At 40.9% G+C, this 24,685-nt stretch overlaps 1 protein-coding gene across 10 annotated transcripts in view; it reads right to left on the bottom strand.

Annotated features, from left to right (window-relative positions):
* The window catches only part of Septin11 (septin 11), a 98,139-nt gene that overhangs the window by 21,494 nt on the left and 51,960 nt on the right, over positions 1–24,685 (bottom strand). For all 10 annotated transcript variants that reach the window (XM_090343382.1, XM_090343387.1, XM_090343386.1 and 7 more), the window contains exons 3-7: positions 19,624–19,819; positions 10,067–10,253; positions 6,810–6,971; positions 3,173–3,269; positions 2,019–2,187 (exon numbers count right to left, since the gene is read on the bottom strand). In XM_090343382.1, coding sequence (XP_090199508.1) covers positions 2,019–2,187; positions 3,173–3,269; positions 6,810–6,971; positions 10,067–10,253; positions 19,624–19,819 — 811 coding nt within the window. The remainder of the gene's footprint in view (positions 1–2,018; positions 2,188–3,172; positions 3,270–6,809; positions 6,972–10,066; positions 10,254–19,623; positions 19,820–24,685) is intronic.

The following is a 24,685-nucleotide window of genomic DNA, read 5'->3' on the forward strand; positions in this document are numbered from 1 at the left end:
AATAGCCAAAACAATTCTAAGCAAAAGGAAAAATGCAGACTTCAAACTCTACTATAGAGCCATAATAACAAAAACAGCATGGTATTGGCACAAAAACAGACCAGAAGATTAACGGGACAGAACAGAAGATCCAGAAATAAAATCACATACCTATAGTCAACTTACATTTCACAAAGGAGCCAGAGATATACAGTGGAATAAATACAGCCTCTTCAATTATTGGTGCTGGGAAAACTGGGCAGCCACATGCAGAAAACCAAAAATTGATCCCAGCCTATCACCATGCACAAGCATTAACTCAAAAATGGATCAAAGACCTCAATATCAGACCCAAAACCCTGAAACTGCTACATGATAGAGTAGGAGAGACACTGGAACTCATAGGCATAGGCAAAAACTTCCTGAACAGAATCACAGGGTTATAACAAACCGGAGAGAGACTTGACAAATGGGAATACCTAAAAATACAAAGTTTCTGCATAGACAAAGGCATACCTACTAAAGTAGAAAGACAGCCAACCAGCTGGGAAAAGATAATTTACCAATAATACATCAGACAAATGCTTAATATCCAATATCTACAGGGAATTCAAGAAACTAACTCTCCCCCAAACCCAACAAGCCAATCACTAATTGGGCAGGGGAACTAAAGAGAGGTTAAAATGGCAGAAAAACATATGAGAAAATGCTCATCATCCATGGTCATAAAGGAAATGCAAATAAAAACAATCCTAAGATACCACCTTACCCAAATCACAATGGCTAATATTTTGAACTCAGGCAATGACAAATGCTGGTGGGGTTGTGGAGAAAAAGGAACCCAACTGCTAGGAATGTAAACTAGTACAAGCTACTCTAGAAGGCAGTTTGGAGGTTTCTCAAAAAACTAAAAATAAACCTTCCCTATGATCCCACCATACCACTCCTGGGCATCTACCCTGAGCATCATAACCTAGGATATGATAAGGACACCTGCACAGCCATGTTCACCTCTGCACTATTCATAATAGCCAAACGATGGAAACATCCAGATGTCCCCCTAAAGATGAATGGTAACAAAAAATGTGGTAATACACACACACACACACACACACACACACACACACACACACACACACACACACACACACACACACACACACACACACAATGGAATTCTACATAGCCAACAGACAAGATAAAATAATGGCATTCACTGGGAAGTGGATGAAACTAGAATGAATATGTTGAGGGAGACAAGACCAAAGGAACAAAAGGTGCATGGTCTCCTTGATATGTGGATGTTAGATCCAAACAGTACAAGAACGATGACTCAATATTAGGGAACCCAAGGTTATTGACACAGTCTTGGAGTTATATATAAACTACAAAGACATAAAAATTCATGATAAATATATACCCTACAGACATACTCTTATATCATATAGATTGATATGTATCTATGACATATAAACTCAGCTTAATTGTAATTATGTTATAAAATTTAGGTGCCAGTGATTGCATAGAGATTCCCTTCTTGAATACTTACTTGTTCCCTTTCTCTTTTTTTTAGTGGAGATAAGAGTTTCATGGAAGTTCTGCTTGGGCTTTTTTTTTTTTTTTTTGCCAGTCCTGGGCTTGAGCTCAGGGCCTGAACACTGTCCTTGGACTTTCTCAAGGCTAGAGCTCTACCACTTGAGCCTCAGCACCACTTCTGGCTTTTTTCTATGTATGTGGTACCGAGGAATCGAATCCGGGTCTTCATGCATGCTAGGCAAGCACTTTAACCACTAGGCCAAACTCCCGGCCCCTTGAATACTTACTTGTTAAACATGACATTTGAAATATAAAGCAAAAATCAGTGTTAATAAAAATCTTTCAATTAAAAAAAAAAAGTCAGGCAGATGACAGCAAGAGAGAGAGAGAGAGAGAGAGAGAGAGAGAGAGAGAGAGATAGGTATCACTGTCACCAGGCCAGGGCCTCAATCCAACAAGCTCTTGCGTGTCTGGAGACTCCTCAGTGCTGGGCACCACCGTACCTGAAGGGCTTGCTATCAGGGTCAGTGTCCTTGAAGCCCATCTCCTCAAGCTTGCAGCGCCGATACAATTCGTAATGGCGGGTGTGCGTCTGCTCCCGTAAGTCCTCCATATTCACACGAATCAGCATCTCCCTCAGCTTCACAAAATCACAGTGGTTTTCATTCTCAACTGGAAGAAATGGGGAGGTGGGTGGGGTGTTTCAGTCACAAAATGTAGTGATGCTTCCAAAACATTGTTACTGAAACTCTTGAAATGAGAGGCCATCGGCAGAAGCTCTGCTGCCTCCACCTCTAGTTCCTAACCAAGGCAGAATTCAACGCTGACCACTGCACTGACCTATAGGCCAGTCTCCCAGTGCCAGGTTCTGTGTGCAAGGAAGCTTTACAAATCATGCCTTGACCATTCTGCTAAGAAGACACTGATACTTGGTGATATCTGGCTTTAGTGAACAAACTGACCTCCCAAATAGAATCAAACACCTTATTATATGGCTCCAAACTCACATAATCCTTCCATGCTAACAGGCCACCATTATTCCTATTGAATATCTATATGAATATCTACTGAAATAATATTTCCTTGGCAAACAACTTTCCCTCTGATGATGGTTTATAAGAATTAGCGTAGCTGATATTTTGCTAATACAATTGATTTAACCTCCTTGAGAATGCCTCTTTTTTCCATTTCTAGGAAAAGAAATTTTCTAATATAATTCACTTTCATATGTAAATAAACACTTTTTTAAATGGCATTAAACTCAGTATAAGTGCTCTACCATATGAACCAGGCCTCCAGCCACTTTTGTCTTTCTGTTTTGGAGACAGGTCTAGTTAACTTTGCCTGGACTAACCTCTAACTTGTGATCCTCCTGCCTCTGCCTTCTAAGTAGCTGGTAGAATGATAGCTGTGAGCCACCATGACTAAGTACTACTCATCCTCTTAAAGGGCTGCTATATGGAAGTAAGGCTTGGCTGTTTCTTCTCTTGCTGTCTGCCTGCCCGATGACAGTTTCCTCTTCTTCCCTAGGAAGGCCAGGGCTAAAATGACCCCACTCTCCTCCTGATGCTCCTCGTTCAACACCACTTTCCTATACAAGAGGAGGAGGGGAAAAATGGGGACATTCACCATAGGCACTTTGCCACATGAGACATACCCTGCACCACACCCCAGGGGTACTGCCTGGCCTTTGCCATCTTGTTGCCAATCTTCACCTCTTCGGTGCTGCCAACCACCGCAAATGGGAGATGGACCTGTCAAGTAAGAGAAGACGGGTGGGCATCTTCAGGGGTATCACAAACATGGTTCCTCCACACACCCCTGCATGCTTCGCCATACACAGGGATCTCTGCTTGGGAGCAGGAGAAAAGGTGGTGCCCTTAGAATAAGGAGTAGATCACTCTCTGGTATGATGGAGGCACTTCATGCAGCAAAATACCAAATGTATTTGATACGAGTAGAATGCAGGGAATATTAAGTCAGAGAGACACTACTGTAAGTCTAGCTGTGTGTCCCTGTTAACACAGAAGCTTCACTGTCTGAGTACCTGGTATAACCTGGAAGGGACAAGAAACTCACTTTCTAAATTTTACTTACTTTTAAATAATTTACATTTAAATTAAAAAAATGGGAGTAGTGCAAAATATTTTCCCATTAAATACAAGTTTATTGTTTGGTGGGGCTGAATTTTACTTTGCCTCAAAGTTGAATCAACTCTAAAAAAAAAAGATTATTTTTTTTTTCAAGGTAGACAGAGACTCTAAAAGAAAGTATTCTGCTACTCATTTTATGCTAAAAAGTTTTAAAATGTGTTACAAGAGTTTGAGAGTTTGGCCTACTGGTAGAGTGCTTGCCTAGCATGCACGAAGACCCGGGTTTGATTCTTCAGTATCACATATATAGAAAAAGCTGGAAGTGGTGCTGTGGCTCAAGTAGTAGAGCTCTGGCCTTGAGAAAGTCCAAGGACAGTGCTCAGGCCTCAGTTCAAGTCCCAGGACTGGCAAAAGAAAAAAAAAAAGTGTTAATAAATTAAATATGTGAACCTGCCTTTTAACTATAAATTGTATGAACTGCAAATATAGATTAGGGTTTTGTCTTCTTTGTGTGTAGTTACAACGCTTTGAATTCGTGGTCTTGTCCACGCTTGGTGCTTTATCACTTAAGTTATGTCCCCAGCTATTTTTGCTGCATTTATTCTGCAGACAGGGTCTCACCACTTTTCTCCAAAGGGTTAACCTCAAACCATAAATCTCCTGCCTCTGCTTCTTACATAGCGGGAATGCACCACCACGCCTGCATCCTCTTCCACAGTATCGCACTAACTGTTTGCCTGCATTGGCCTTGAATCATAATCCTTTGATCTCTACCTCCTAACTGGCTGGGATTTCCAGGCATTTGGTTAAAATCACTGCAGCTGGCTCAGATGATACATTTTTTATAAAAACTTAAAATCTAAAAATTATTAAATGTACACTGGATTTCAAAGACCCATCATTAAAGTACCACATTAGTAATTTTTAAATTGATTATATGTTGAAATAATATTTTGGATATATTAAATTAAATAGGTCTTTGGAATGTATATCTTTCTGCCTTTTTTATGTGGCTACTAGAAATAACATATGCAGGGTACATTAAATTTCTAGCTGTGTCAGTACACAGATTAAGTAGGAAACACAATTTATCCCAAAATATTGGCTTAATCCGCATCCCAATTTATCTCAGACAGATATGGTATAAGGACAATAAACTTTTCACATTGGTTTATTTGGTAATTATGGCTACCTTCTAGGGGTAGGGTAATATAAATCTATTTGGTTTTTGTTAGCATACAAGAGGAAGGAGATTTTATACAGCTATTCAGAAAATGATTATTCAGGGTTCTCCATCCAGCGTCCTTTCCTTATAGATTAAGTTGAGGAGGGAATGTTTTCAAGCCAAAGTCTCTCCCGTAGACAGCCTATCAAAATCCTAGGATCTGGATTCCTGAGCAGTGTTTTGTATCATGCATGAAGTACTTAAATTTCCCAGTTCATCTCACACTCTAGGAAAAGAAAAGAAACTCTCCAACTCCAAGCCTAATATCTCAAGGTCACCATCAGCAGCAGGAGCCTTAACGAAACTTCCTACTGGGGCCAGGAGTGGCCTAGTGGTAGAGTGTTGCCTAGCATGCACAAAGACCCTAGTTCTATTCCTTGGTACCACATACATTAAAAAAAAAAAGTCAGCAGTGATGCTGAGGCTCAAGTGGTAGAGCTCTAGCCTTCAGAAAGCCCAAGGACAGTCCTTCGGCCCTAAGCTCAAGTCCAAGGACTGACAAAAAAAAAAAAAAAAAAAAAAAAAGAAACTTCTTGCTAAAGAGGCCCAATTCATTTGGGATGTCACTGGTCTTTAGATTCAGTTAGCTTGATAAAGACAGACAGTAAAAGTTCGTGGGTATTTTCTTTGCAAGAAGTTAAACGCAAATGTTTCATGGCAAATGGCCATGAAACACTCTATAAGAGGCCAGGGAGTGCTATAAAGTAGACAGCCCTCACTCATGCAGTTTCCTGAAGCTGACCCACAGTTCCACAGTTCTGCAGTTTCACAGCAGAGCCCCCAGTCTGTACTTCTGACCCACAATGAAACAAGCACACTGCTCTACTCATGGCACTAAATATAAAGTGTCAGCTCGAAAGCAAACTGCCTGGTTCAAATTTTATTTCTACGACAGCAAGGCAATAAAGGTACTGGGCTAACCCTCCTCAAGTGAGGCCACAATAACTACAGCACGCCTGAGAGCACTAAGTGTAAATGCCTAGCACACAGTAAATCTCCTATCTACTTCATAAATGTCACAGGCTACTGTTATCACCAGGCTCTCAAAATCCACAACCAGAGAAGGTCAGAGGTAGAGGACATCTTACAATTACCCATTTCAATCCATATGAACGCCCTCTATGGCCTCTTTCCTAAGTGGACTGAATCAGAATCTATTGTCTACTAGCCCCATGGGATGGAAATTCATTGTTTAGAAGGCATTTCTTCCATCCCACGGGCTGAGTAGTCAGACAGACTCTTCACACTGGGCCAAGCCCCTCACAGCTCTTCTTCCACTAGTTTCGGTTCTGTTGAGGAAATGTAGCGAGCCTCCCTACATAGCTCCCTTTCACACTCCTTCTGTGTGACTGCTCCCAGCGTCTCCCAGGAATTCCAGACTTTTTCCTTCCTAAATTCCAATGACTGCACATGGCATCAACTGTATGCATGGATGCTTTGGTCATTTCCCCAAGCAAAAAGGCACGAATCATCAGTGTGGCTCACAGATCAGCCACAGAGACGATACAGATACATCCAATTGGGCAGGGTGGAGGCTCATCAGGTGGACTATGTCAAAGCACATATAGTCATTTATCTTTTGACTTCCCAGGGCTTGGACATTGTATCATCAACTGATGAAAGAAGGGGAAGGTAGAAGCCAACCATTACACAAAACTGACATCTGCTAACTCCCTTTGACATGCTATCAAGACAGAAGCAAGCAGAGATCATTTTCCTTTGAGCTGCTTTGTGTGAAGTTCTGCAACAGAAACTGTAACTGAGAGTAGGAAAGGAATCTGAGATCAACCTGGCCTAACTCCCCAGCTTGACAGCTAGGGAAACTGAGGAACACACTCGTCAGCTTGCAGAAGTAGCAGAACTGGCTGCAAGTAAAGACCTTAGGTTTCGAATACAGGCTTCTGTATCCACTCTGCAATGCTAGTACTAAGAAACACTTCTAAAAAAGCACTTATTCCCATGAGATAAAGACTTACACTCATTGTTGCATTTATCTCTGCCACGGTTTCTTCATCTGTGGGGAATTGATATATCTGAACCCCATTGCTGACTAGTTCACTCATGATTTTACTCTTGAATTTGTGCAATTCGTTTTTGGCAATGGTGTCAGCTTTTGCAATTATTGGAATGATGTTCACCTGTAAAACAAGCATGTCCATTTCTACAGTTTCAATGTGTAAACAGGAAATATAGTGAGTACATAAAAACAATAAACACCTCATTGCAAAAACTATACATGACTATATACCAGGCTTCCTGTCTAGATGCAAAATGAAGAAGATATAAAATAATCTTTTATCTCCGTACACTGACTTCCTCTCCTCCCACACTGGAGGTACTTGCTATTTCCTCCCCTGCACTAGATGCCTCATTCTACTTTATTACCCAGTAAAAGGAAGTGCTCTACTTCTGTGACAAACTGCAATCATAAAGAAGCCTATTCTTTGAACAACCAACCACTCCTTTAAACCCTCTCAGCCTCTCTAGGGACTTGGTTCTTGCATGCCCTATCAGTGAAATGACAAAGTTTACATTAGTTAAAGCAGCAGAGGAACTGGAATTTGGTCTAGTGGTACAGTGCTTGCCTAGCATGCATGAAGACCCAGGTTTGATCCCCCAGTACCACATACATAGAAAAAGCCAGAAATGACGCTGTGGCTCAAGTGGTAGAGCTCTAGACTTGAAAAAGCTCAAGGACAGTGCCTAGATACTGAGATGAAGACTTGGGACTGGTAAAAAAAAAAAAAATACCAGCAGAATATTAATGGTATTCAAGATCACATGGTTCCTTTCTTCTGATGATCTGAGAAATTACTAGAAGAAGAAAATCTTAAGTATTGACAAACAAAAAACATGTTTTGCCTACTTAAATAATTTTCAAATTCATAGCTACTAATTATTCAAAAACTAGCAAATGTCTAATTACTCCTTCAGGCCAGGTTCTGGTGGGTGACTCATGATTGTTATCCTAGCTACTCTGAAAGCTGAGATCTAAAGATCAAGGTTTAAAGCACCCTGTGCAGAAAAGTCCATGACACTCTTATCTCCAATTAACCAGCAAAGATGAGGAAGCACAGCTGTAGCTCAAGTAGTAAAGCACTAACTCTGAGTGGAAAAATCTAGGGGGAGAGCATACAAACCCTGAGTTCAAGTGCCAGTACAGGATGTGTGCACAGGACTGCATGTGCGTTCATGAGCCTTCAAATGTGACATTTATGGGAGAGAGCCAAACTCCAAGGTGGGACAGGCTTTCCCACTTCCCTCAGCCACAGGGCATATTTTTCAATCTTTTAAATTTTTTTTTAACTTTTTAAATTTATTTATTTTGTGTATGTGTAGCAGCATCAGGCCTTGTGCTCTTGTTTGGCTTTTTTTCCACTTGAGTCACAGCTCTACTTCCAGCTTTTTGCAGTTTACTTGGAAATAAAAGTTGTAGCAATTTTCTGCCTGGATTCAAACCTCAGTCCTTAGATCTCAGGCTTATGAGCAGCTAGAATTACAGGCATGAGCCACTGCCCTGCTAAAATTTAAGATTAACTTTCTTCCTCCATGTAGATACAGAGGTTCAATAAAACTCTAAGCTATTTACTGAGGCCTGGAGCAATGCTCTCTTCCCAGACCAAGACATGGAACATGGAGTGTACATGGAGAGTTTTCAGCTCAGTCTACATTCTTTGCTTCTCCTCCAACCCCAAGAGCCTAAATCTGAAATCCCTTAATGGAAATCTTTCCCTCCAAAGTCTTCCTCCACTGACTCCTGAGCAAGCAGTGCTTGATTGACTCTAGCCAGCTGCAGAATAAGGGTAACACCACAGATCAGGGGACAAGTTTAGATGAGGACTTTAAGAACAAAGGAATGTTCCTGTTGTGCTCACTGGCTATTTTGTGCACCCAGTTAGTGCTGAATTAACACCCACATGAACAAAATATGTCATTTTTTTTTTTTTTTTGCCCACTTGCTTCCTATTTTCTTGACTGAGTTGATCAGAATAGCTGGAGACATGACGCTATTTTATCTTTAAATTTTCATTTGGGCAGGGTCTTAAAACTCTTTCCTGAAATAACTGGGCTTATTTAATTTGAATAAATAAGCTCACTGATAATACCACTTCAGATGCTACCTAGCTGTCTAATGCTACCATTCATTTCCTTGAAAGTGTAACCTGATTTGTACTTTGTGCCTTTTGTTTGTTTTTGGTTTGTGTCTGTTTTGTTCAAATTTTCTGTTACACAAAACCATTTTGTGAAATATTACCCTAGCATGGTCAACATAGCCACATAGGAGGTGCTCTACCACCTGAGCCATACCCTTGCCCTTTTGGCTTTATTTTTTAATTTATTTACTTATTTATTGTTTTGTCCAGTCCCGGGGCTTGATCTCCAGGCCTGGGCACTGTCCTTGAACATTTTTTGCTCAAGGCTAGCACTCTGCCACTTGAGCAGCTTTTTCTGTGTATGTGGTATGAAGAAATTGAATCTAAGGCTCTGTGCATGGTAGGCAAGCATTCTACCATTAGGCCAAACTCCCGGCCCCTGGCTTTATTTTTCAAATAAGTTCCATACTATTTGTTCAAATGAGCCTGAACCGTGACACTCCTATTTTTGTGTCCCATGTAGCTAGATTGACAGGCATTGGCCTAGCTTATTGATTGAGATAAAGTCTTACTAACTGTTTACCCTCATCTCCTGATCTCCACCTTCCCGAGTAATTAGGATTACAGGGATGAGCTACTGTCCTTGACTGAGTGTCAAATCTTTTCACACTTAATAGTACATTTTTCCAACTGTGTTGAAAAATGTTTGAAGCTTCAAATGTGTCCAGCTTAGGGGACAAACTGTTTATGTCTTTCTTGTGAATGCATGGTACAGTTTTAAAATCTGACAAGCTGGAATGGTCTCACATAGGCAAAAGCTAACAGCCTCATTCTATTCTAAATCTCAAAGGAAAGCCGAACTTTACAAAATTGCTAGAGAGAATTTAAAGAAAATCAAGAATCCTCAGATTCACTTTTCCATCTCCATTAAGAGCTAAGTAAACGAGGTAACAAGTCGTATTTTCTGTGCTGGTTTCCTCTCACTTTGGCCTAAAGAGGTTTGTAGGCACTTAGCATGGCTGTGAGATTCTGCAATCCGAAGAAAACAAAATACAACAGAAGTGGAAACAAACAGGGTCCTCAGAATAAAGATGATCCATAAGGAGAGTGGATGGAAAGAGAGTGGCAGCAGATGATACCTTGCTGTCCAGCTTCTTCATGGTAACCAAGTCCAGGGACTTCAGCGAATGTCCAGTAGGGGCAATGAAGTAGAGGCAGGCATGAATCCTTGTGTCATGATAGTTGAAGAGAGAACGCTTGATCTTCAATTCCTCTTGCAAGTAAGCCTCAAACTGGGCATCAATATATTCCACTATTGGCTTATAGCTAGAAAACAAAAGAAGGTTGTAAAAACATCTTTTCCAACAAGCATATTTTTAGTCTCAACTTCTTTTGCACCTGGACATAAACAATCCTCAAATACACAGCCATTTTCCCCTCTAAGAACTGAAAACCAAACTGCCTTTTGTTGTTGTTGTTGTTTGCTTGTTTTATTTTACAGTGCCAAGGTTTGAACTCAAAACAACTCTAAGATTCCACCTCACTCCAGTTAGAAGGGCCAGGATCAAGAAAACTAATAACATGCTGGAGATGATGTGGCCAGGAGGGATCACTACTGCACTATTGGTAGGAGTGCAAACTAGTTCAACCACTATGGAAAGCAGTATGGCAGTTCCTTGAAAGACTAAACATAGAGCTCCCCTATGACCCAGCAATTCCATTGCTTGGCATTTACCCAAATGTCCAGAAAGAAGAGCATAATAATGCCACTAGCACAACAATGTTCATTGCAGCACTATTTACCATAGCAAAGATATGGAACCAACCTAGATGTCCCTCAGTTGATGAGTGGATCAACAAGATGTGGTATTTGTACACAATGGAATTCTATACTGCTGTCAGAAAGAATGACATCGCCCTATTTGTTAGGAAATGGAAAGACTTAGAAAAACCTTGGGCTCTCCTAGCAGAGATTTGCAATAGAGCAAAACCTTGATACAAAAGGCCATATAGTATGACGCTAAATGAAAGGATCTCTAGGATATAGAAACATAAGCCATATAATGAGTGATTGTTGTTCTTAAAGTACTGTGTTATCTCTCATCTCTTTTGCTGTCCCTTGGTTATTTCATATTTTTACAGTATCTCACTTTGTTACCTGATATATCGGATATATTTGTATTTGGTTATTTGAAATTGGATAGGGAAAGGGGGAAAACAAGATGAGGGGTGGGGGTGGGGGGAGGGAAATGGGGACCAAGACATGTGAAAGGGTATCAATGTATGGGAATTAATGCACCATCTATCTGGAAAATATCATGTAACCCTTCTATTAATTAAAATAAAAAATATATGAAAAAGAAAAAAAACAAAACAAAAAAACTTTGCACTCAGGCCAGGAGCATGTCCCAGTGGTAGAGTGTTCACTGAAAGCCCTGGGTTCAACTCCTCAGTACCGCATGCACAGAAAAGCGCAGAAGTGGTGCTATGGCTCTGATGGCAGAGTGCGATCCTTGAACAAAAAGTGTCCAAGGACAGTGCTCAGGCCCTGAGTTCAAGCCCCAAGAATGGTGAAATACAACTAAAAAGCATTACACTTGGCATTTGCTAGGATTGCTTGCTCAGCTGGTGCTCTACACTTTAGCTGTGCCTTCAACCACACTTTTGCTGGTTAATTTTGGAGATAGAGTCTTGTGGACATTTCTGTCTTGGCTGGCTTTAAATTGAGATTCTCTAGATGTCAGCCTCCAGAATAACTGGGGTTACAGGCATGAGCCATAATCTAGCCATACTTGGTGTTTGATTTTGGAATAATTTAGCCATGTAATCTAGCCATTATACTAGCAATCAAGTATAATCTAGCCATACCTGGTGTTTGATTTTGGAATCCCAGGCCTTCTGTCATCTGACCCTTGAATAACTCTCTAGGTCCATTTACCTCTCCTCTTTCCTAGCTCTACCCCTTCAAGTGTATAAGCTGGGTGCACGAATCACACACACACAGACACACACACACACACACACACACACACACACACACACACACACACTTGCATTATCCCATACATCAGCTCTATTTTTCCAGGCCTCTGCTCATCCTGGCCCTCTAGCTTGAAGTCTTCTTCCTATTTTTCTTTACACTAGTTCCCATCCTCAAACAGAGATTACAAATATTCAACTCTGCTGCTCCTTCTCTTCTCCCAGGATAACCACTGCTAATAGACTATGGCATTCCTTACTTCTGGGCCAAAATTGGGACTCAAACTTCATCACAGTAAAGTGATTCTGATGGCTTCTATCAATGGACTGGTGAAAAGAAACCAGTTTGTGGTATTACTGCATCCTGGGAGCTTTCCCTGAGGTGAAGGGCTCTCTGGACTTCTGTGTGCATTCCATAACTTCATCTAGAAACTGAGAAGTCTGGATATTAGGATCTTCAAGATTCTTTCCAACACAAAAATGTTGATTCAGTTGTAAACTTTATAGCCCTCTCTTTCCCTTACCAAATCATAGCTCAGCTCTGTTAGGGATAATTACATATGGTTCTATTAACTGACCATAGACACAACCACTAATAACACATTGGGAATGCACTCAATAAATCACATTCTCCAGTCTCCAATGGGAAAACCATTAACCCCTTCAGGTCTCCTAAGGTAGTGCTCTAGGGAGTCACAGCAGAGACAAATCTATAGCATATACAAAGGGTTAATTTTCCATTGCCTTTCTGACAAAAAAAAGTCATGTGTAAAAAAAAAAAGAAAAACATCTTTTAAAAGTAAACAAGAAATTTATGATTAAGGCAGTCAACAGTTTACCTTGATTTAAAAGAAACACACAGAATCTCTAAAGGTTTTTGGAAAAGGCTGGCTATGCCTCAGCAAATAAAACACATTCGGCCATAATAAGCAACATTTCAGCACAGTGGCAAAATACTGGGTAACTTTCTGCTATATCTTCCAATTTTAAGATGCAGGTATGTATTACATTAACAATAGTCATCAAAAGAGGTAACTAATACATGCAAAGGACTCACACATAAAAATGTAACTATTTTATAATAATAATACCATACACAAAAGGTCACAGTAAAGGAAACTGATCTGTGTTGTTAATCTTTCTCCCCCTCTACCTCCCACCTCCGCTCCCCCCCCAAAAAAAAGAAAGAAAAGAAAAAATGGAACTTTACCCCCACCCAATTCCCTAGTGACTGTTTGGCTACTGAGCTCACTCACCCCGTCAGGAAGTGGACCAGGACACTGGAAGGAGGCCCACCCACATCTGGGGGCTGACCCAGTAATTTCCTGACATGGAGGTGGGTTCTAGGATTAGGGTTCTTTCCTTCCTTCATTCTGAGACCAAAATGAAACATGAAAAGCAAAAGCAGCTCTTCTGCTCCCCAGTTTCTTAGCCTGAGCTGTCTGTGTGTCCTCTGCTCAGATATTTTTGCTTTCTATACATATATATGTTTTGGATTCAACTCCTCCAAAACTCAAGAGAGACATATTATCTCCCTTTCTCAGCATAGAGTAGACTTCCCTTGCTCCTGCTGGAGAGTCATAGCCAAAGCCAAGTGTTTCCCTTACCACCTCTCTACTACAAGTCACAAGTCTCTACCTCAGCCCAGATCTTTTTCTGGACATCAGATCCAGCTGCACTTAGCAGATATTTCCAGTTGCTCATGTAATTCCTATGTCCCAAACTGAATCTTGCTCCTGCTCTAAGAGTCATGCATCACTGTATTCCTCAACATGCTTTCTACTTATGGTTGGCTATATACATGAGCAGAAAGATAAAGAAGATGAATTCCATGTATTCATTTAGCTTCTCTCCATTTGTATAGTAAGACAGCTACTTTTACCGCATGGCTAAGTCAGACCTCTTTGGATCATAGCCCTATAAAAGCCGAGTGGGACAGATCAAATTAATGTTTATATTTCCCCATAATTCCTTTTTGAGATAGTAATCCTTGTTACCTGCTACTTACTTAATTCATATACCTGCACCCATGAAACTTACAGTAAAACAATAGGTTTACCCTTAAATTACTGAAAACAGATAGTTTTCTTTCCAATCACCTACTTACTGGCCATTCTTATGAAAGGGGCCATGCCATTGTTCATAAACTCACCATGGTGCAGAAGATTAAAAGGGTGAGCAGGGACCTCCTCCAATTTGGAGCCAGAAACTACCTCTGCCAGAACGTGTGGCAAAACTGAGAATTTGAAAGTCAAATGGCTAGGTTATCAGTGGCTTACACCTATAATTCTAGCTATACAGGAGGCTGAGAGCTGAGGATCGTGGTTTGGAGCCAGACTGGGTAGGAAATGTCCATGAGACTCTGATCACCAATTAACCACCAAAAGCCCCAGATAGAGCTGTGGCTCAAGTGGTAGAGCGCTAGCATCGAGTATAAAAACCAAGGGACAGTGTTGCCCTTCCCACCCCCCAAAAAAGTCAGCCCATTTCATTACTACTTTGTAAGCCTGGCACAGATCTGTTAAGTCTGAAGATACTTTCAGTGTCCACTATCTATGTATGTCAGAGCTGATTCTTCTGATCATTTGTGATACATCACTGGCTGCCCACTAGCTGACAAACCAATTATAATATTCCCAGCTAGGCCATCAAACTGGGGCCCTTCTCCTTTGGACCATTTTCCTTCTTTTCTCCAGAGTATGGTCAACAAAAATTAAGCGAAGTCTTGGACAACTAGAGTTAAACATAACAGGAAACCTTACCAGACCTCCTCTCTGGTCTCCTAGATAACTTAGCTAAAGGCAGATAATAATGCAGGATGTTCATATGTCCCAAGCTTATATAAACTAACTGGGACATTCTTTAAATCTTTCATCTATGACTGAAAAGTTTGTTAAATCCTCAAAATAAATTTAAAAAAAAATCATGGGTTAGAGTAATAGTTACATGCTGATGCAAAACTGAATATGCCTCTTCAGATTTTTTGATGGAATAACTATATTCAAACAAATCATTTGGGTTTACAGTCAACATCAATAACAATTCCTTCTGCCATACAGGGTAACAGACTTTCAAATGCCATTCAGAGAGGTTATGCAATCAGCTGTCAAGAAATTTCAGAGGAAGAAAATATTTGGTATCTAGGTTAGGTTAATATCACACTTCCTCTCTTCTGAATCTCCTTGGAAACTATTATTTGACCCAAATGAGTCAGATCATTTCTTAAAGAGGACTCTACAAGTATGAGGCTCTGCATTATACTAGCCTAGCTACTTGATGCTTAGTACTGGGGAGTGAAAACCCACCATCCTCAGGAAAAGTCCTGGTTGGGGAGAAGCAATAACTCTGAGCTGGAAAAGTCCATGGAATTTAAAACTCCATAGTTATGTGCTACATGCAAGATAGTTCTCATTCCTGTGGGAATCCTGAGAAAGCCCAGTCAAGAAACATGCAATCATCACATTCCTTAACCCCAGGGAGGTATCTTTCTTGGTCTAAGAACTGGAGAACAGGTCCTGCTCTGACTATACTCTGAGATCCTGAAAACAAAGGTCCCTGTCTCTCCAGCTTCCATAATGCACGCAGGTCCTTTGCTTGTCACTAGAGTTTCTCTCCCTTTACTTCACATGGCAGTACAAGAGCCTTCTGGCTATAGCATCTTCATCATTCCCTGGTATTGAGGTCAAAATAGGTGCATGCACAATCAGAAATTAGCTGTCCCAATATTATGTACAGATAGTCCATTTGGGCCAGATGCAAAAATCAAATCTTGCTATATATAACAACTGCTCTGGCTATCATAGGACATCGAGTAATGAGCATTTAAGTGCTCTATAGATTAAAACAGAGCTTGGAACTCAGCTAAAGAATAAACTAGTTCCTTGTTATTATTGTGGGGCTTATATTTATGTCAGAAGCTATTTTAAAACATATCTAGATATTATATACTTCTACATAAGTGTAGTTAAAATTCCTCTTTATAAAATTGTTCTATATATATACACATACAGAGAGACCATTTTGAGGGAAAATTATGGATTCAATGATGTTTCTGGGCCTTCACCGTATTGTAACTAATTGCTGCATATTGGTCACTCTAAGGGGCAAGACATTCCCGTAATGCTGTCAGTGCCTCAAAATATCTCTGGAAGTCTCATTCTAGAATCATCTTTGGTCCTGGGACAATTTTGACTTTCTTTGGAGAATGAATGGAATATTTTAAATAGGATGTCTGAAGTAGAGACTGCAAAATAGGATTGGTACTTTTAAAAAGAATGTCAAGATTTAAGAATTAGCAGCTTCCCCACAGATGAGAGAAAAAACCACCTCTCAGAGGTAACCCAAACTTATGTGACTTTATAAATGCAGCATATGTGGTATGAAAATAAAAATTCACACAAAAAAAAGAAAATAAAAATTCACTATAGTATTTTATAATTATATCTTCCAGTTAATGTGATGAACCACAGTCAGTACTAATGAAGGAATATACGAAGAATCACCAGTAACTAGTAGTCTTTATCTACATACAAACACAAGAACAAAAGGCCTTAAAATTACCTAATTCTTAAGTAAGTTAAACATGTTCTTTTCTCACAGAGAAAGGGTTTTATTGCTTAAGTTACCTAATTAGCTTAACAAATCCCCTCTGCTTAGACCTGAGGTCCTTTACCCTTAAGTGACCTGAATTCATTCAGCTTGACTAAAACTCCAGCCATTATTGTTAGAATCAATGCAATGATACTATATACAAAGTGTTACTACCTCTCTTCCATGGGGGGCTGTATTGGGGAGGGGGGGTAGGATGAGTAGGGAGTTCAGGGAATGAGACTGGGGCCTGAACTCAAGACATCATGTTCTCAGCTTTCTTGCTCAAGGAACTATCACTTGAGCCATCCAATCCAACATTTTTCTGACTAATTAGAGATACAATCTCCAACTATATCAGCCAATTATATAATATCATTATATATCAGATATATTTGCATTTGGTTATTTGAAATTGGATAAGGAAGGGGGGAAAACAAGATGAGGGGTGGGAGTGGGGGGGAGGGAAATAGGGACCAAGACATGTGAAAGGGAATCAATGTATGTGAATTAATGCACCTTCTATCTGACAAATATCATGTAACCCTTCTATTAATTACAATAAAAATATATGAAAAAATAATATCATTATATATAATATATATCCAATTATATATAATCTCCAATTATATCCAATTATCTCAGCCTCCCTATGTACTAGGATTATAGGCATGAGGCACCAGCATTCGGTCTAGGTGCTGCCTAGCTTTAAGTACCCCAGAGGAAGACCTAGCTCCTTTACAGGAGGATTCACAAGTGCCTCATGCCACACCACTACCATCAACATTAAAGTTATATGCCAATTAGAAATTCACTAAGAGCTGGCACTGGTGGCTTATGCCTAAAATCCTAGCTACTCAGGAGGCTGGAGTCTGAGGATCATGACTCAAAGTCAGCTTGGGCATGGAAGCCCATGAGATTCTTATTTCCCATTAACCACCAGAAAAACCAGAAGTGGCGCTGTGGCTCATCGTGGTAGAGTGGTAGTCTTGAACTGAAGAGCTCAGGAACAGCACCCAGGCCCAGAGTTCGAGCCCCAAGTTTTCAATAGGTCATCCATTAAAAATGTTTTTCGGGCCAGGTGCAATGGCTCACACCAGAGTTCAAGCCCCACGACTGACAAAAAAAAAAAAAAAAAAAAAATGGAGCCAGGAGTTTGGCCTAGTGGTAGAGTGCTTGCCTAGCATGCACGAAGACCCGGGTTCAATTCCTCGGTACCACCTACATAGAAAAAAAGCTGGAAGTGGTGCTGAGGCTCAAGTGGTAGAGTGCTAAGCCTTGAGAAAGTCCAAGGATAGTGCTCAGGCCCTGAGCCCAAGCCCAGGACTGGCAAAAAAAAAATGCTTTACTGACAAAAAAAAAAGTTTTGTTTTTTTTTTTTCCCGGGGAGGGGGGGTTATTATCACTTTGCCAAAGTCATGAAACTACAGGCTAATCCCTTTTAAGTACTATACCCTCCTTCAAAGTATAATTTTTCACAATGCCCTTCCTTAAGCCTCTACATAAGCACAGCAATACATTTAGTATCATATTGGACTATACCTAAGAGAACACCTAGTGCAATTCCCTTAGTATATTCCTAAGGACATGTAGCCATAGCCTAAAGTTCATGGCTTGTCACTAGCAATCTTAGACTGCAAAGTGTTCTAAATCCTGAGCCGTGGCTTCTTAAAACTAAAGCATTCAAAGCAGACTGACTCTGAATTCCCATTCAAATCAGTAAAACTTCGGTGGTTGAGTCAAATATCACATTCTGCCCTAGACAGAGGCTAGGGAAATATGACAGATGTTCTTTCCAAATTCATTCTATTCTTTAATGTCTTCCTATTTTGGACAGCTAAAAACAACTGAAACCCCACATCTTCCAGACTCTTGAAGCTGGTTTTCTGCATGTGGCTTCATTTCTGCCAAGCAGATATAATTAAACATAACCTGGAAGTGAAAGTAACAAAAGCAAGAAGAGTGGACAGGTCAGGTACTAGTTCGAGGTGTCATTAATCACGGATACTGAGAAGTTTAAAGAAGATGATGGCAAGGCCTTTGTGCTAACATTTTTGTAGGGAGATTGTGTATTTCTCTAAATTGCCTTTCCTAGTGGAAAATCCCTAAAACCTGGCTCTCAGACCTTCCTGGGGAAAAAAATGACATAAGCTAACATTTCTTCTTATAAAAACTCAGAAAGAGACAGGGTGCTGGTGGCTCATGCTTGTAATCCTAGCTACTCAGGAGGTGAGATATGAGGATCATCGTTTGAAGCCAACCTGAGCAGGAAAGTCTGTGTGACTCGTGTGATTCGTTATCTCCAATTAACCACCAAAACGCTAGAAGCGGAGCTATGGCGCATGTGGTAGAGTGCTAGTGTCTAGCTTAAAACTCAGGACAGGCACAAAAACAACAAGAAAACTCAGAAAGGGTCTTTATACCAGCAAGAGTCCATTTTGTTGTCTGTTTCTAACCTCAAGGAAGAATATTATTCGAAAATTTCTCTGAGAGCCGGGCACTGTGGCTCACACCTATAATCCCAGCTACTCAGGAGGCTGAGATCTGAGGATTGTGGTTCAAAGCCAGCCTAGGCACTGAAGACCATGAGACTCTAATCTCCTACTAATCTCTAGAAAATGGGAAGTAGGTCTGTGGCTCAAGGAGCAGCGCAGTAGCCTTTGAGTTGAAGATCTCAAGGATAACACCCAGGCCCAGGAATAGAGCAGTAGCCTTTAGCTGAAGAGCTCAGGGACAGCTTGCAGGACCAGAGCTTAAGCCCCATGACCAACAACAAAAAAAGAAAATTCCTCTGAGGATGAAGATATCATGCCTTTCATGTTGTAAGAGGACCAAAGAGCACAGTTAAAGAAGATCCAGAATGGGGCCGGGAGTTTGGCCTAGTAGTAGAGTGCTTGCCTAGCATGCACGAAGACCCAGCTTCGATTCCTCAGTACCACTGTGGCTCAAGTGGTAGAGCACTAGCCTTGAGAAAGCCCAAGGACAGTGCTCAGGCCATGAGTTCAAGCCCCATGACTGACCAAAAACCAAAACCAAAACCACACAGAACACTTAAATCCTTTGAATTGAGCTAAGACGGCTCCTTCTAGCTCCTCAACCATATGTATCTTCACAAAATTCCACTGTGTACCTGTCATCTTTATTTATCTGGTCTCCAAATCCCACGGTGTCAACAATGGTCAGCTTCAGGCGCACGTTGCTCTCCTGAAGCTCGTAACTTCTGGCTTTTAACCGGACCCCTGGTTCATTGTGAGTAGCTGGATCACTTTCAAATTTGGTGTTGAACAAAGTGTCCATTAACGTGGATTTGCCGATACCTGTCTCACCTACACAAACACAGAGGAAAAATCAGATAACAGGTCGATGTCTTTCAGATACCAGTCCAAATTCAGCAGGGTTTTTTACCCCCATTATTCACTTTTGCAAAATTTTTCTTTAAGTCCAATCTCTAGAAATCCCACTAATAAAAGATAGTTCTTCCTATGGTGCTGTATGATACACTACCCTAGAAATGCCTCAGGGAATTTAAAAAACCTTCCAACAGAACAGCTTGAACTTACAGGTCGAGATGTTAACCCTAATTACATCTGAATAGAAAAAAAGTCATTGTGCTTTGATTATGGTTAGTTTGCATATTACAAAGACAAAAACTAAATCTCCTTTTCTCCTAAAGGTTGATATATAAAACTACAAAATGGGGGTGGAGGGACCTGAATTCCTTTTATCTCATCAGCTACAGAGGCTCAAGCCTATAATCCTAGCTATCTGGAGTCTGGGATGTCATGGCTGGAAGTCAGGCCAGCACAAGCAGAGCTCATGAAATTTCATCTCAGTCAACATCTGGGAGCACTGGTGCACGTCTGTCAGCCCAAGCTACGGGGTAGCAGAATGGTTGGTTAACTGGCATGTACCTGCCATTCCAGTAGCAAAGGGAGCATAAATGGCAGTGAGACCCTAGCTAAAAAACAACAAACCTGCCCAGTGCCAGTGGTACATGCCTATAATCCTATCTACTCAGGAGAGGCTGAAATCTGAGGATTGCACGTTTGAAGTCGGCTCAATCAGGAAGGTTTGTGAGATTCTTATCTCCAAGTAACCACCAAATAGCCAGAACAGGAGCTGTGGCTTAATAGGTAGATCATTAGCCTTGAGCAAAAAAGCTAAGGGACAGTGCTCAGGCCCTGAGTCCAAGTCCCAGGCCCAGCGTGCAAGAGGGAAAGAAGGAAGGAAGGAGGGAGGGAGGGAGGGAGGGAGAAAGGAAGGAAGGAAGGAAGGAAGGAAGGAAGGAAGGAAGGAAGGAAGGAAGGAAGGAAGGAAGGAAGGAAGGAAAATGAATGCCAGGGCCAACTACCAGTGGCTCACACCTATAATTCTGGCTACTCAGAAGGCTGAGATCTGAGGATCATGGTTCAAAGCCAGCCTGGGCACTAAAGACCACGAGACTCTTATCACCAATTTACCATTAGAAAAGCAGAAATGGCACTGTGGCTCAAGGGGTAGGGCAATAGCCTTAAGCTGAAGAGCTCAAGGACAGTGCCCAGGCCCAAAGTCCAAGCCCCACGACGACCAAAAAAAAAAAACCCAAATCTAAGAGATAACAACTGGGCCCTGAGTTCAGGCCCCACTACAGTAAGGGGAAGGGGGGAGACACAGAAAGTAGCTTAAGTGATACAATGCCTGCTTAGCAAGTACAAAAAAAGCTCAAAGGTTAAACCCTAGTACCACAAAAAATCGCGCGCGCATGTGCGTGTGTGTGTGTGTGTGTGTGTGTGTGTGTGCATATGTATATTTCAAAACACCTCTCTTGATTTCTTAACAATAGTAATTCCTAATGCTATTGAGTGCTTTCTGAGTGCTTATGACAGGGAAGAGCTTCTAACACATTCCCTTTATACCTTACTACTCTCCCCAAGATGACATAAATACTATGCAGTTCCTCCTACTTGGCAGACAGAGAAGCAGGGTCAGATAAGGTTTTAATACCTTGCCTAAAGCCATATTACAAAAAGGCAGAGCCACTCTGACCACTAACTGGCGTGGGGTTGTATATTGCCTCCACACTCTATTTCCCGGTTTTGCCTGTGTCAAGATGACAAACAGGTATTTGTTTCCCCAGGTTTGTAATAACATTTATGACAAAACTAGAATGGTGCTAAATGAGCAGAAATGATGCCCTTATTAATTTATACTAATTCAAATGTTGATCAGGCTCCTCTTATGTGCAGCAAAGCAAACTGGCAGGTACCCCATACTATGCCAAGCAAAAGGTGAGTGAGGTCAGGTGCTGGTGGCTCATGCCTGTATTCCTAGCTACTCAGGATGCTTAGACTGGAGGATCATGGTTTCCATCGAAAAGCTGGAAGTGGAGGTGAGGATTAAGTGGTCGAGTGTTAGCCTTGAGCAAAACCACAAAAACGAAAAAAGCTTAAGGACAGCACCCAGGCCTTAAGTTCAATCCCCAGTGTGGGTACACTCATGCGTGCATGTGCGTGCACACACAAGAAAAAAAGAAAAAGAAAGAAAGAAAGAAAGAGAGAAAAGGAAAGGAGGCGAGCCCTAAATGAGAAGCCATAATCAACTTAAGTTCAACTTTCAAAATAGTCCCAATTCTTCTGTCAAAGATAGTAGGCAATGAACCAATTTTTATTGTTGGTGATGGTGGTTGAGTACAGAAAGAGGGAGGTAAAAAGCAAGAAACATTAGATTGCCAACTCAAGCCCAGCCATATGGTTTAACCTTTAGCTACTTGGGAGACAGGAGTAAGAGATCATGATTTAAGGCCAATCCAGCGCCCCCCCCCCCAAAAAAAATCTTGAGACTCCACCGAAGTGTCAATGACTGAACCCACTAACGCACACATGTGTCATCCAAGTGACATGAAGAAGCCTAAATAGGACTACAGTATAAGTTGGCCAGGGATATCTCAAAAAATAACCAACACAAAAAGGGCAGGTGGACTAGCTTAAATGACAGGGTGCTTCACCCAGCAAATTCAAGGTCTTCAGTTTAACTCTCAGTGCTATATCCTGATAATATTCCTGGAAGTATTTCTGCTTCTGAATGCTTGATGTAATGAACTTTAGTGGGGTAGCATCCCCTGGGAAAAAAAATAAAGTTCCTCTATAAGGAATCATCCACTAATGAGAAGCTCTGCATTGTACTCACTGATTTCCAAGTCAAGCAAGGGTCTCTAGATCTGTCTGATTAGATGCCTTATGCAGCCTGACCCTTAAAAACAGAAGAAAAACATGGGAGGGGGTAGCAGGGTCCTTACGTATGTAACTGTAACCCTTTTGTACATTAGCTTGACAATAAAATTAAATTAAAAAAAAGAATTTGGTTATATGACAACAGGTGTTTAAGGCTACTTACTCCTTAACCTTTCCCACTGTGTCCATCATATATCTAAATCATAGATTGGCATCTCCAGCTTGTAGTCAGCTAGTATTTTTCCACTGTCTATTATGTACCAAGCTCTGTGCCAAGTTCTGGGAACACGACAATGAACTAGCCTGATATGGTGCTTTCCCATATCTTAGAATCTGTTCTAGAACAAAACCAAATACCAAGTACACTCTAACTTATTATTATGAGAAAAACATTCTAAGTTTCAGCCTCTATGAGCAAGATCACACCTTACACTCTTATGACCTTGTGAGTTGACAATAGATAACTGCACCAGGGCTCGGTACAACCATGCGGGCTTGGATCTATCTGACCAGAACATCTCTGCCTAAATAAGATATACAATCTGTACACAATGCCATAACTTGAAAAGAGGAAGGTGCTCTGAGAGAAAGAAATTAACAGGAGCCATGAGGCAGCAGAGATTATAGGTACATGGAAGCCACCTGTACATACACCATCGTTTGGGACTATAGAACAGAATTGCCAAAACAATGGAGTAAAGTATTCAAAATTCATTTATTAAAGCAATATTTGGATACAAGCAAAAGTGTAAGTATTGGGATAATATGGTAAAACAAAACAAAACAACAAAGGACACTGGTGCCAGTTCTGGGTCTTGAATTCAGGATCTGGGCAACTCACCGTTACTTAACTTTTTGTCACTCAGGGCTGGCACTCTATTGCTTGACCCATAGCTCCACTTGTGGCTTGTTGTAATTGGGGATAAAAGTCTCACAGACTTTCCTTCCTGGAAGGGTTTTAACTGTGATCTTCAGATCTCAGTCTTCTGAGTAGCTTGGATTATAAGTATGAGCCACTGGCACCCAGCTCATTTGAACTTCTATAATATCCTGAATGCCATCCTAGATAGCTCTGAGGTCTGGCTGAGTAGCGGCCAAGATGTATTATGTCTTCCTTACTTTTCTGAGTATCTATACAACAAAAGCTTATCCACAAAAATACTATAACCAGTCTTTCCTCCCTTATGAAACTGACCCAGCTCACAACCATGATTTCTGCCTGGACTTTGAGCCATTTTGTTATTATATGATGGCTAAAAAAATGAAGTGGGATCCCTACCTTTAAGAGGCTTACAATGTGGTAGGTCAGGTAGGTGCTAATAGCTCATGCCTGTAATCCTCGCTATCCAGAAAAGATCATAGTTCAAAGCCAGATGGGCTTTTTTTTTTTATCTTCAATTAACCACCAAAAAGCTAGAAGTGAAGTTATGGTTCAAGTGGTAAAGCACCAGCCTTGACTGAAAAAGCTAAGGAGTACACTCTAGTTCTGAAATCAAGCACCAGAAGTGGAGGGGGCAGGGAGAGGAGAAGCCATGTGATAGACCCCTCAATCCCCTCAATATTGAAAGCACTTGAGTTTATGAGGACGCGCTGCAACATTCTCCAGTGTAGCCAATTTCTTTTCAAGATTTACCTATTTTCAAAGATATTGACAATGGAACAGCAGCAGACTTGCAGTCTCTCCATGCTGTCAAAGGAGCTGTCAGTAGAAAGTGACCTACTTAACTCTCCTGTCTCCCTCAGCACAGCAATAAAAACTTCATTTTACAAGACAAAATTCTAGGTTACTTGGACAAGTCTGAAATTACCATCTCCCGTACTAGATTGAGAATTACTTAAGCATATATAAATCTGGAACTCCATACTTTTTTTTCCCCCCAAAGCCCTACAAATTTTAATGATTACTTGAAGTAAGGTGGAAATTATGAACAATTAGCACTCAGATCCTACTTAGAGCACAGGGTCAGTCAGTGGGGTGAAAGA

The sequence above is a fragment of the Megascapheus bottae genome, chromosome 13, assembly GCF_031878675.1.
Source record: "Megascapheus bottae isolate mThoBot1 chromosome 13, mThoBot2.hap1, whole genome shotgun sequence".
NCBI classification, from domain to species: Eukaryota; Metazoa; Chordata; class Mammalia; order Rodentia; family Geomyidae; genus Megascapheus; species Megascapheus bottae.